The following is a 13152-nucleotide window of genomic DNA, read 5'->3' as shown; positions in this document are numbered from 1 at the left end:
TGCCGGAACCTATGCACACAGGTGCTTGGAGAGTAGGAAAGAAAGGAGTGGATGAGAAGGGAAACGTCAAAGAGAAAGCACTTATTTTGCGTTTCCCGACTTTGGAAACAAGGAAGGAATTCTTGAAGAAGAGACCGGCACTTAAGAAAACTGGAATATTTATGGGGGATGACCTTACTTTAGCACAAATAGCACATATGCAAGAGTTGATGCCAGAGATCAAGGCAGCAAGGGAGAAGGGAAAAATTGCCTTTTATAGAGGAGGGAAAGTAGTGGTTTTGGAAAAACGCACAACATGACGGTGCGAGACATATGGAACCACACTCCGGATGGCGGCATGGAATTGTAATGGATCATATAGGCTGGATGTGGGTGCCTTTGAGGATAGCTTCAGAGATAAAGACATTGTCTTTTACTCAAAGACACATCAAAAATCTGGACAGTTAATGCCAAGTGTGACTGGTTATTTATGGGAGACAGCTTGTCGGCCAGACGCTAGATCCCAGCATGGGAGTCGAGGTTTAGGAGGGGTAGCAGTTTTATTCAAGGAGGAGTTGCAGCCGCTATTACAGATTGTCCGGAGAGATGAACAGGCAAGATACATGTGGGTGAGACTGAGAGCTGAGACAGGCAGATTCTTATACATTGCTATATGTTACTTTCCCCCTAGCACATCAGTCTATACCTCACCTAGAGGGCAATCCCCTTTCTCTATACTTGATGATGACATATGGGAGTTCTCTAGAGATGGAGATATCATTCTCTTGGGTGACTTTAATGCCAGGACGGCCAAGTCCCAAACGGTATTTTATGATACCTCGGAGGAGATGCTTAGAGAGATGGATATATCGGAGATGGGGCTTGGCAGACACTCACAGGATAGAGAGCACACAGAGTATGGGAGATATCTCATAGAGATGGCGACTACGCATGGTCTGGCCATACTTAATGGTCTAGAGATTTTTCCTTCGTCTTGGGGATTCACATGCTTTCCACACAGACATGGGGCCAGTCCAGTAGACTATGTCATGACTTCACCGAGCTTCATCTCTAATATTCAGGATTTCAGTGTGGGCCCTAGGCCTATTGGAGTAGCAGTGGACCATGCTCTCCTGACTTTTTCAGTCTCTTTCCAGTATAGTGTCTCTCAAACACCACGGAGAATTGCACACACACGGTATACTTTTACACCAGAGACGGATTCAGTTTGTGGAAGAGATTTACAGACGGATGTGGGCAGCCACGCCTGTATATACAGTGGAGGAGATCACCACTTTATTGACGGAGATCTTGCACGGGGCAGCAGCAGAGGCATACCCACACACTCAACCAGATCAGAGAAGGCGTTCTGGGAACATGCCTCAGAATAGTTGGTATGATGAGGAATGCAGAGAGATGAGACTTGGAGTCATTACATATAGACAGTCTCGGAATGCTCTTCGGCGTTTAGTGCGACGGAAGAAGCGGGCCTTTTTAGCCCAGATAAAACGTGATTTGTATCAGCTCTTTTTGAGTCGAGATTCAGGTGAGGCCTGGCATCTCTTTCGTGAGCACTCACCTCCTCCAGTGATTACCTCTCATGGATAATATGCCACTGCAACCTATGATGGGAGCACGTGCATTTTCTAAATGGGGTATAGACATGGGTCCAATAGTATGCAACATCATTATATACAGTACTCGGGCAACCACCATTACCAGACCCTCTAGAGCCATGTCCAGCCCACTAGTACCTTCTTTACCACTAAGATGGTGAAAAACGCCATTGACAGGATGAGGACTAGGAGAGCATATGATCATGATGGTTTGGTGGCAAAGCACTTGATACATGCTAGAGATTTACTGTCAAAGGTTCTTGCACAGTTGTTTAACCGTGTCATGTGTGAGGGACTACCCGAGTCCTGGAGATTATCTACTATTGTACCTCTCTTCAAGGCAAGGGACCCCACAGTGCCACGGAACTACCGTACTATTATGATAGGGCACACATTGGCACAGTTGTATGCATCCATTCTTGAACAGCAACTAAGTAAATGGGCAGAAAATGAGGGCATACGAGCAGCAGGACAGGCTAGATTCAGGAGGGGTTTCTCCACTTTGGACCATATTCTTACACTCAGAGCCATTATTGAGGAGGGTCGGGCTCATGGGAGACGGATGTATTGCTGCTTTGTGGACTTCCGCAAAGCATTTGACACAGTGCCGAGGGCCAGATTGATGCACAGGCTACTGAAGTTGGGAGTACCCACAGAGATCATATGGGGGATCATGGCTTTATACCATAGTTACCCGGAACGCGGAACGGGAACGGCAACGGGATCCCCGCGGAACGGGGGAACGCCTAGGGGTCCAGAACGGGAACGTCGCGGAACAAGAGGTATAAAAAACACCCAAATAGTGCAATTTTTAGCTCCTTGTGTTTAAATACAAGGAGTATTAGAGTGCTTTGACTCTAATACTCACAAAAAACTCGTTTTGAAGACCATTCAACCTTGCTATGACTAGATGATGTGTGAGTGAGAGAGAGAGAGAGAGAGAGAGAGAGAGAGAGAGAGAGAGAGAGAGAGGGAGAGGGAGAGATTTGAGAGAGTGGGAGGGAGAGGAAGAGAGCTTGAAGGCTTGAAGCCTTGAGCCTTGAGAGAGTGAGTCTTGAGAGGGAGAGATCTTGAGAGTGAGAGGGAGAGCTTGAGCCTTGAGGATTAGCTTGTGAAGAGAAAGGGGAAGGGGGGTGCATTTTATGAGTCCTTGAGGCCTTGCACACTTTCAAAAGAAGCCCAAACATTTACTTCAATTTTTTCAATTTTTGCCAAATTTGTTTGTAACCGTTGGCCGTTCCAGGGGCATTCCGGAACGGTCCGGGGGCGTTTCGGAACGTTCCGGAACGGCCGTTCCGGTTTGCATTGGCCACCCGGAATGTCAGACATTCCGGGACGTTCCGGAACGTTCGGGAAGAGAATTGCCCCCCGGAACGCCGGAACGGGGGCTAGGGGACGTTCCCTGGTAACTATGCTTTATACAGCTCAGTGACTGGCCAGGTACGCACTCCCGAGGGGATTTCTGACATTGTTCATTCCACTATTGGAGTGAAACAGGGGTGTCCTTTGTCCCCTACACTTTTTGGTATGTATGTAGATGAGGTCTCTGACTACATTGACAGAGAGGGTGACAGAGGCACTCAGCTAGCAGGGACATGGATCCCTTTATTATTATATGCTGATGACATTCTGTTGATATCAGAGTCGCCAGAGGGCATGCAGAGACATTTGGATGCATTGCACAACTTTGCAGAGGATAGTGGACTGTCTGTGAACCTTGGTAAAACCAAGGTTATGGTGTTTAACACCACACCACAGTGGGTCAAGAGATCGACACCTGCATTCGTATATGGTCAAGACACTGTGGAGTACATAGATGAATATACATATCTGGGGGTGGTATTCACGGGACCGAGGTTTACTCTGAGGAGAGCAACAGAGACTAGACTGTCCAGAGCCTATGCGGCATTGGGAGGGCTAGAGAGGATGTGTTCGCAGGTTCAGTTTCAAGAACCACGAACAAAGTTATGGCTCTTTGATACTTTGGTTGCTTCAGCTATGCTTTATGGGGTCCAAGTGTGGGGACCATCTGTGAATCAGGACAGTTGGAGGAACATGGAGAGACCCTTGGTATTTATGATATCCCGGATGATTAGAGCCAAGGCCTCCGTACCACATGCGATTATTCGAGCTGAGGTAGCCGCCCCTCCTATAGAGATTGACGCTCTTACCAGATCAGTGTCCTTTATGCACAGTCTATGGGATACACATAGAGGCAGATATACTAGATTGGCTCTTGAGTCCTCTAGACAGTTAGCGATGCAGGGAGATGCATCATGTTGGTATGCGCAGATGACCTCATGGTTTCAGAGGCATGGTCTCAGCATGGATAGATTGCCTCCCTTTCAGTATTCCCTGGATGCACCTCCCTACCAGTCACACGGAAGGAGATCACTACTCATTCGGCAGGATCTTATACAGTTGGACACCAGAAGGACATGGGTAGAGTCGATGCAAGAGTTGGGCACCAAGATGGCTTTCTACAAAGAGCACCTTCTCCAACTTTCGGGAGATGGGTTTGTGACTCGTCCAAGCTACATGGACACTCATTTGTCTCATGGTCTACGATGTGCTATTGGTCAGATTCGCACATCCTCACACCAGCTGGAGACTGAGACGGGTAGATTCAGAGGGATACCGCCGGAGTCTAGGATATGTCAACTATGCGGTAGAGAGCCAGAGACAGAGCTACACAACATATGCCACTGCAATGTGTATTATGAGATACGAGGGCGCTTCCATTGCTTATTCAGGGAGGGTTTTGGACCCCTAGATAGAGTCATGAGGTATCAGGATCAGAGATGCCTTGGCCTATATCTACTTGAGCTACACCGACATAGAGATAGTCTGTTGAGGAGACATGGAGTACGACAGTCGCAGAGACACATCACAGACTTCTTTGGATCGAGGGAGCCAAGAGACCAACCACCAGCACAGGGTTGTACCCGCATTCATACGAGAGGCACCCTCATTGACAGGGCGACTGAGCTCGGGAGATCGAGATGACCACGACCGAGACACAGGAGCACACTACATCGACGGAGACTCCAGCAGAGGATCAGAGGCATTCTAGCACGACACCCAGATTGTCATTGAGGGCCTATTCTACATTTTCAGATTTCACATTTCACACTTCATTTTCAGTTTTCATTTTTACTTTCAGTACTTTTTGTACTAGTACTTCAGACATTGTAGTAGATTCACCACTTTGTATCTGATGGTCTCATAGGTCATTTTGGCCTTTTGAAGACGTTAATATATCATTTCATTTCATTTCTCTCTCTCTCTCTCTCTCTCTCTCTCTCTCTCTCTCTCTCTCTCTCTCTCTCTCTCTCTCTCTCTCTCTCTCTCTCTCTCTCTCTCTCCCTCCCTCCTTGCTCTTGCGTAGAGAAAAAGCTGACGCCCAAAAGCTGAAAATCCAGCCCGTAAATCCCGGCGCAAATCCGGGATGTCCGTACTGCTGCCACGTGGCATTTCTGCCGCCAGAATTAGGGTTTCAGCCACAGTTAGGGTTTCAGCAGCAGTTAGGGTTAGGGTTTCCAGAATTAGGGTTTCTGCAGATTAGGGTTTCTGGTAGAATTAGGGTTTGCAGGTTTTAGGGGTTTTGCAGACAGGTAGCCACGTCATCACTTTGTGACCGATTGGTGTCTCAATGGCTTTCTGCCAATGAGTATGCACTTCATCCATCGGGTGCCGAGTCAAAAATTTTGCATACTGGGGATCCTTGGCAAACTGAAGCATCTGCTTTGCCACTCGTCAACCTGCTGTTGACATTGCATCTCCATGAGTTGATACTACGAGGGCCGGATAGCCCGTCCTCATTCTCCGCTAATCCGCTTGATCCGTACTGCCTCCTGCTTTAGAGGTGGCAGATGGAGTCATTTGATTCTTTTCGGAATCCATAGGTGTGCCGCGAGAAAAAGGATCGGATTTCCCAGTAGAAGAGAAATCAACAGTGCTCTGATACCACTGTAACAAACTTGGACACCCCAAGTCTAGATTCTGTCGTGAACAAGAGAGATTCACTTAGAACACTTCACAATTTATTGAGTCGACACGGCCCGGCGTAGTTCTGTGCCAAGAGAGATTGGCCTCAAAGACTGGTGCCCCTTTCGGTATTTCTTTTTGTATTAATCTTTGAGCGAAGTACAACTCTCGCGGGTCCTCAGCTCTCAGACTCTGTGTCCAGATGCTCTGAGAAGTGAGGCCCTTGGTCTCCTTTTATTCTTACAAAGGGATGCCAAAAGCAGAGCCCCCGAAAGCAGTAAACTCAAAAACAGTTTCATGAAAAATCATCTCGGAATATGTTTCTTAATGGAGGTACAAGGCATGATTTTAAAAGAAATTGATCTTGCAGCTTATAATAGAATGTAAACAAGGAAAAGAAGCTCTGTCTTCAACAAAAATATGTCCGACGGCAAATGATTTTTCTAGAAGGGTATTATCAGAAAGCATAGCAACTGGCACTAAAATCTGCCAAAAGCAGCCAGCTAAATTTCGGATTTCCATACAATAGGCCACGTCAGCATGTCAGCGCAAAGAGCGGAATTCCATATGCTGTGCCACGTCAGCCTATCAGCACGATTTACGAGAATCCGTACATCGCCTACCACGTCAGCCTGCCCATACTCTTTTCTGCCACGTCAACAGCCTGCCAACACCTGCCATGTCACTATTTTGTGACACTCTCTGTCCAAAGTGCCACCATCCGCTCTCTGAGCTCTGGATCCAGCAAGATCCTCTCAAGGATGTGCAACATCGTACTCCCACTCTTCTGTGTGTCTGTCATGGTAAGAATCATTGGTGCATGATCTGAAAATGTAGTCCCTGCCAAAATGCAAACAGATCCTCCCATGTCATAGGTGTGGTCATTGGCGTAGAAGCGATCTATCCGAAATAGATTCACTCCTCCTACTCTATTGTCAGAGCGAGAGAAAGATAAGTTGTCTGGGGGCCGCACAAAGCCTGCATGCTGCCAAACATCCGAAACCCTCAAGGTTATACATAAACGCTCCCATGCTGCCAACTCAGCCCCGTGCACAGTAGTATGCTACCTCCAATCCTATCTGAGGGGTCCTCCAACATGTTAAAGTCTCTCCCTACACAACACTGCTCTGCATGCGGCAAGGACTCTACAATATGTGACCAAAACTCAGCTCGTTCACTTGCCACATTGGGCGCATAAATGTTCACGAACCCCATGAGGCAACCATGAAAATGCATAGTATTCCATTGGGCCCTGCCTAGCACACTAATACCTTTGCCCACTATCGCATGTTGCCATGAGTCCATAATAGTTATACATACCCCTCCCTAAATGCCTCCAGACCCAAAAGCAGCTGACCAAAATGTCTCATAGCGGCCACACAAAATCTGACCACATCGATGAATGCGGCTCTCACAAAGATGGTGCTCTAAACATAAGAATATCAATCATACCGCCCACAAGGCATCGCTGAAGCTCCTGACGCAAGCGACCCCTGTGACACTGAAGCCGGGGTCCACCTAATCCCTGCACATTCCATGAGACGATCCTCATGGAGTTAGTGAGAAAAAACCGATGATGCAACAACAACCAACCTCGCTATCTTCGAGGCTTGCTTGGATGGGGAGAAATCCCCATCCGAGCGACCCTGAGATTGTCGTGATTGCAGAGTCTATCCAACCCTGGCCGAGGAAGAGCGTGCGTCCGTCGGGCTACATCCTCTGTCTAGGAGTCCTCAAATACATATACATAACAGGGCGTACTTTGCGTGTCAGCAAAAAAGTGTACCACAATGTGCCTACATCCTGCTGTATCCGGTGGTGTCACAGAGAACTTGGCCATTGAGTCTATATCAAATCTGTCACCCCAAGTCTCGTGTGATGATAGAACTTGAGAGCCTCAGCCTGAAGCCAGTCCATCACTGAGTCTAGAATCCACTCAGTCTGGTCCCTGCCACACAGTGGGAAGGAGAAACCAACCGCTGTGTCCAGGGGTTCTGCCCCTCTAGCTGGTAGAATCAGTACACGGACTCTGAAGCAAGCCGCCTCAAAGTCGGGAGAGGAATCGCCAAGGAACTGTGTGAAGTCGTAAGCGAAGAATTCCCACCAACGACGGATGTCAAAACTAGTCAGTCCTCGAGGAACTGCTGCAAAAGGTGAGAAAAAAAAACCGAAGGAGGTTCCTTGGGTTATTGGTGGTTCTTCCCTTGAGTTCGCAAAGTCGAAGCACGCACAGAGCTCTAATACCAATGTCAGTTTAAGGATTTAACTCAGATCTAGTACTCCGCACAAACACAAGGTTGCTTTACTTCACTTAGACGCTTGGTACTACTAGGATGTTTATGGGTACGTGTTAGAGATGCTTGATACTGCGAGGTTAAGGCTAAGTACTGAAAACGCTTATGGTCCTGTGACTATGATCTGCACCTAATGGTGATGAAGGGGCCGAAATCTGCATTGCTGGAAAACGCTGATGGCTTGCGGGTTGAATGCATAGTTACCCGGAACGGGAACGGGAACGGGGAACGGGAACGGGAGGGTCCGGAACGGGACGGGAACGGGGAGGAGGAGGGGGGGCCGGAACGGGAACGGGGCTGGAACGGTCCACCTAAAGTAAGGATTGAATTACCTCCATTCAGCTTAGTCCCAAATAAACTCCTAAACAACCCCAAATCTGCCCCCCTAACCTGCCCTCAAACTGCACCAAATATGTTCCCCGAACAACCCCAAATCTGCCCCCAAAAGCCCAGTTTTTTCCCCCAAATGCCTACTTTTGTCTCTTCCGCCCTGCATTTCGCCATTCCGCCTCATGTTCCGCCCATTTCGGAACACCATTTCGGTTAAACCCCGTTCCAGAACGGCGTTCTGTTCCTATCTCCGTTTCGGGAACGGGACTCGTCCGGAACGCCGTTTCGGAACGTTTGGGCTGTGTTCCCCCCGTTCCCTATTACAGTGGTTGAATGCTCTGTATGAGGTGCAAAAAATGCTGGCATGCTGAGGTAAAAACGCTGGAATAGAGGTGCTGAGTTCTGTTGCTGAAAACGCTGCTGACGAAGCTGAGGGTACTTCTTCTTCAGCTTCTTGCCTTGGGAAATGACTCCCTAGGAGCACCTAAATAGGGATTTCCATGATGGTCGAGAAATATACTTTGCAAACCACGATAGTGACAAAAAATGAAGCTAAAGTGTCACTTGTTAATAAATTGACTTAAGGGACTGTTCACATGCCTGAATGCTTAAATGATAGTATTGTGAAGAGAGAGTATGCAACTACGACTATGACCTGCCTGAACATGCACATCCTGCAAGAGGCTCACAAAGTGCCAAGCTAGATCCTAAGCTAAACTAAGACTGACGCTAGATTGTAGAAGTAGCTTGTTCATGTGGCTCAACTGCAATGCGCACGTCACACTAACAAACTAACTCTAGGTAAATGTCAACAAAATCCATACTGCTCCCTGCATTTTCTGTAACGGTTTGCGGGCACCCACACTTACAATTCAGCCCTTTCATCGGCGGCCTTATGTGCTGCTCTACCCATTGCTCTCGGTGGCACATCATTGTGGTGCAATGTTAGGAGCTTGTCACATACCAATCTCTTAGAATCTTATGCATCACACTTGCAGATGCAATAAACTTTCACGTGTCAAATGTGATGTATAGAGTGGGTCCTGGGACTCTGTCCAACGGCTCAGTGAAAACCATCATAACCGAAGCAACCGCTAAGCCAGGTCCATGTAACCGTCGTAGCAGGTCTTCGGAGTTTGTCCAACCAATACAACAGGGGTCCTTGGACTCTTGTCCGACCGTTAAAGGGTTATCATTGAATGTCCATTTATTCATACACAATAGGAGGCACTTCAAAACTATAACAAAGGCGCTCTGCTCTCTCTTGACATAGCTTAGAGCCAGAGGGTTGGAAAAACCGAGACTTAATAGCAAAGCAAGACCTGCCAAAACAGCAAGAATTGTAAATGAAAGAGTCCCTGGAAAACACAATTCCTGTCAATGTGTGACTGCTATACATGACCCCCTGCAAGGCACACTCTACATTGTCACTTGTCTCACCTTGCAGTTATTCACTCCTAAGAGAAGTCTCCAAAGTGTCTCTATGGCAAGTCACACAAAAGGGCCTGTCTCATCTTTTTGGGGGCAAAAGGGCCTGTCATCACAGAAAGTCTACCTGGATACCACAGTGTGATGTTCTAAGCAACAATCCTATCACAGTTGTACCTCAGCCTCAGGTTTGGGGTCCAGAGATGAGCATGATCATTGACGCTCCCTCCGATGTGCTCTCTCGCCGTGCAGTTATTCACTTCTAAGAGAAGTCTCCAAAGTGTCTCTATGGCTGTCTCATCTTTTTGGGGCCAAAAGAGCCTGTCATCACAGAAAGTCTACCTGGATACCACAGAGTGACACTCTTAAGTAATAATCTTATCACACTTGTATCTGAAGCCTAAGGTTTGGGGTCCAGAGAGGAGCATGAAGTTTCTCTGATGTGCTTTTAGGGTTCAGAAGTCTTGACTTCTGAAATTAACAATGAGATAACAAGTTGTTTCAAGAAAAATTCTTAGCCAGGAAGTTCTACGAAGAAAAAGTCCCCCACAATAACAAGCAGTGTTGCAACTAACCTGCAAATGGCACCAACCAGGCACATGGTGAACAAGACTGAAAACAAGATCAAAATAAGCTTATCCAATCTTCTTTCTAAAGTGCTGCGCTTTGAAGGAACATTCATGGCATTCATCATGACCTGCCCAAATACAAGGGTAAGTAAAAGGTAATGAAGTCTTACACGTGCAAAGATATGACCCAAAAAACAGGAACAAGAAGGAATAACCTTTGTTTCATGTCCAGTGAAAACAACCACTCCAACAATATATTCTGTGTTACGCAAACTGCATCCCTAGTTACAAAGCACAAAACCATCAGTACGAGAGAGAGAGAGAGAGAGAGAGAGAGAGAGAGAGAGAGAGAGAGAGAGAGAGAGAGAGAGAGAGAGTAATCCTTCTGACAGAACCTTAAAGAAGCTTGAGATCCTCTGCCCCTGATTTAAATACTTACTCGCAGTAAAAGCTGATTGGGTGTTACGGGCAAAGTCTGTTTCCCGATCACAAGATTGCCGGTGAATGTGTAAAGGGAATTGTTTGGCTGTTCACATTGAATCTCACCTGATCCATTAACATGGGGAGTTAAGAAGACACAGATGATACGGCCAAAATCATGAGAAACATTGATAAATTCTTTCATAAGCATTTTGAATAGAAATGAAGTTGAAGCAGCAAACAAATTTCCAAAGCTACTTGAACAGCTCTTGTCTAAGAGTGTGGCAGGAGGACAAAAAGGAAAGGCAAAGCAAAACAAATAAACTTGACCGGTGGAAAACACAGCATCATCCTATTACTACCTATAAAGCACTTCAAGCAGCCTCCCAAGGATCTTGTTTGGCGGCCACCACTACCCTCACTCAGCCACTTTCTTCTTGCTCACATGAGTGGGGTGGTGAGAGGTGGTTAGCATACAATTTTCAATCCCCGGCATGAATTGGGTGTGGCCATCCACTGCAAACCAAGTGACACTCCCTATGGGCTATTTGAGTTATGCATCGGGAATTCACTAGAGAACTATATAAACACCTCTTGGTTCTCAACTTGGAACCATCTAGTCTACGAAATTGATGCAATCTCAAGCTTAATTTACAAACTCTCTCTGCATTCATGCAAACTCATTCATCCTACATCCAGCCCCATAACAGCATGGAAACAGTTCAGTAGGAATGAAGACGTTTGGAAGAAACCATAGACCAGACGATAAAGCTATCGTGCTTTTATGAAGTAATTTAATCTTTTTAGTAGTGTCAAAATTGAGGGTCCCTGCTATGATCTAGAAGCAATTCTCATTCTAAAAAGTAGAGTATGACCATATAATTTGATGCTCTTTTATCAAGCAGTGAAGTTCAAAGCAGTGAGGCAGCCCTTGCAAGAATCGAGCTTTAGCTTATTATTAGTACAAAACTGCATGCATTTAGGAATCCTACAAACACATTAATAATATAGATCAACTTGCTATCACTGCAAACCTCTGAAATCCTTGGCTCTTTCTTCATCAACATAGTCCCATGTCCTTTCTAAGGCTTTTCTTATCTTCAAGTTGGTCTCCCCATCAAGGTTAGCAGTCTAAAGAACAATTGCACAGCACAATCTAAGCTGAATAAGAAACTTAGAAGAAAAGACAAAGTCAAAAGATTTCCAAGCTCCCCACAATACCTCCACATAGCAAATACCATCTTGATTTGTGCTTGCAAGAAACAAGAGATCTGCAGGGAAGAAAGAATCTTGGTTGACCTGCAAAGGGAAATACAAATTGCCATTGGCTAATGAATGTATCAGCAAAATCTCAGTAACAAGGCCACAGAAAACTCTGCCCAAGTCTTGAGGAAATCAATGTGAGATATACACGAGCCTAAAGCCTGCTGCTACTTGACATGGCCACTATAGCCTTGAGTGACAAATGGTTATGGGGCAAAATCATCATATCAATCTGATTGATGGTGTGGCTTGCCTCAAACTGCTTCTCAATGAGGCGAAGCTTTCAAAAAATGGCTGACGATGTTCAGCATGGGCCCTCTGCTACGTATCAAGTAGATAGACACACAAAACTTAAAAATCATAGGTCGGCCAATAGAAATTACACAACTGCAATTCTTTGTACTCTATGATTGCCTCAAACGCAAAAAGCAACGTTTCTTGTACTGATACTGAAATTTCAAGAGTTCAATATTTTCAAGGGTTTCCTAAAGTAAAAAGTGCCCATTGAATAACTGCAACTACCATATGAATCAGTATAGAAAGCCTTAGATTAACAATAAACACCATATTTTTTCCCGATGTAATATGAAAGATAGTGAAGGAAATTAGAAAAAACCTTCACTATATCACCAACTCTTAGCCTCCTCCATGGTAATTTCTTCCAGCGATCGTCTCTTAAAACTTCAACCGCAGTCCCATTGATAGCTTTGTCATTAATAAACCGTTTCTACGATCATTGAAACCTGACGTAAACATACTATTATGTAGGACATTCAGAAGCTCTAGCACTGGTATACTTACCCAATCCTCAAAAGCTTCCTTGATGAGTGATACTGACAGCACCAATGTTAATGGGACGACATTTGTTATTGGGTTCACTGGACTGAAACCAAGAACATGCATAATAACAGAGTCAGACAGCCAAAATGACCCTAAGGTAACTTCAACAGATGTAGCATAGTGACAACATAACATAATACCTGCAGAAAAAGGCTTTACTGTTAACTAACAGAGCTTTACTAGACTAAACACGAAAACAACTGAGACTCCTGCACAAAAGATTGGACTCTAAGATGAAGATTTGAACCGGATCCCTTTTTGTGCAGGTGACAGGAAAGGGCACCTGGTAGTTGGGTGGCCCATTGAAGTGTCTGAAGGGTAGAAAAACAGGCAGCAATGAAGAGCAGCAAAGAATGATGAGGACACAAGAAGTCCACAGGAGGTGCAGAGGCAAAACAAAGATCACAAAAGAGCCGACAGAGGCCA

The 13152-nt window shown here is 45.9% G+C and overlaps 1 protein-coding gene across 1 annotated transcript in view; it reads right to left on the bottom strand.

Annotated features, from left to right (window-relative positions):
* The window catches only part of ALA3 (aminophospholipid ATPase 3), a 64084-nt gene that overhangs the window by 18568 nt on the left and 32364 nt on the right, over window positions 1–13152 (bottom strand). Inside the window, exons 4-10 of the mRNA XM_086510784.1 lie at window positions 12688–12769; window positions 12503–12613; window positions 11845–11922; window positions 11658–11754; window positions 10643–10749; window positions 10419–10484; window positions 10210–10331 (exon numbers count right to left, since the gene is read on the bottom strand). Coding sequence (XP_086366910.1) covers window positions 10210–10331; window positions 10419–10484; window positions 10643–10749; window positions 11658–11754; window positions 11845–11922; window positions 12503–12613; window positions 12688–12769 — 663 coding nt within the window. The remainder of the gene's footprint in view (window positions 1–10209; window positions 10332–10418; window positions 10485–10642; window positions 10750–11657; window positions 11755–11844; window positions 11923–12502; window positions 12614–12687; window positions 12770–13152) is intronic.

The sequence above is a fragment of the Adiantum capillus-veneris genome, chromosome 4, assembly GCF_014529385.1.
Source record: "Adiantum capillus-veneris isolate H3 chromosome 4, ASM1452938v2, whole genome shotgun sequence".
Lineage (NCBI taxonomy): Eukaryota > Viridiplantae > Streptophyta > Polypodiopsida > Polypodiales > Pteridaceae > Adiantum > Adiantum capillus-veneris.
Note: the sequence above shows the minus strand (reverse complement) of the source record. Positions and strands in the feature narration are given on the sequence as shown.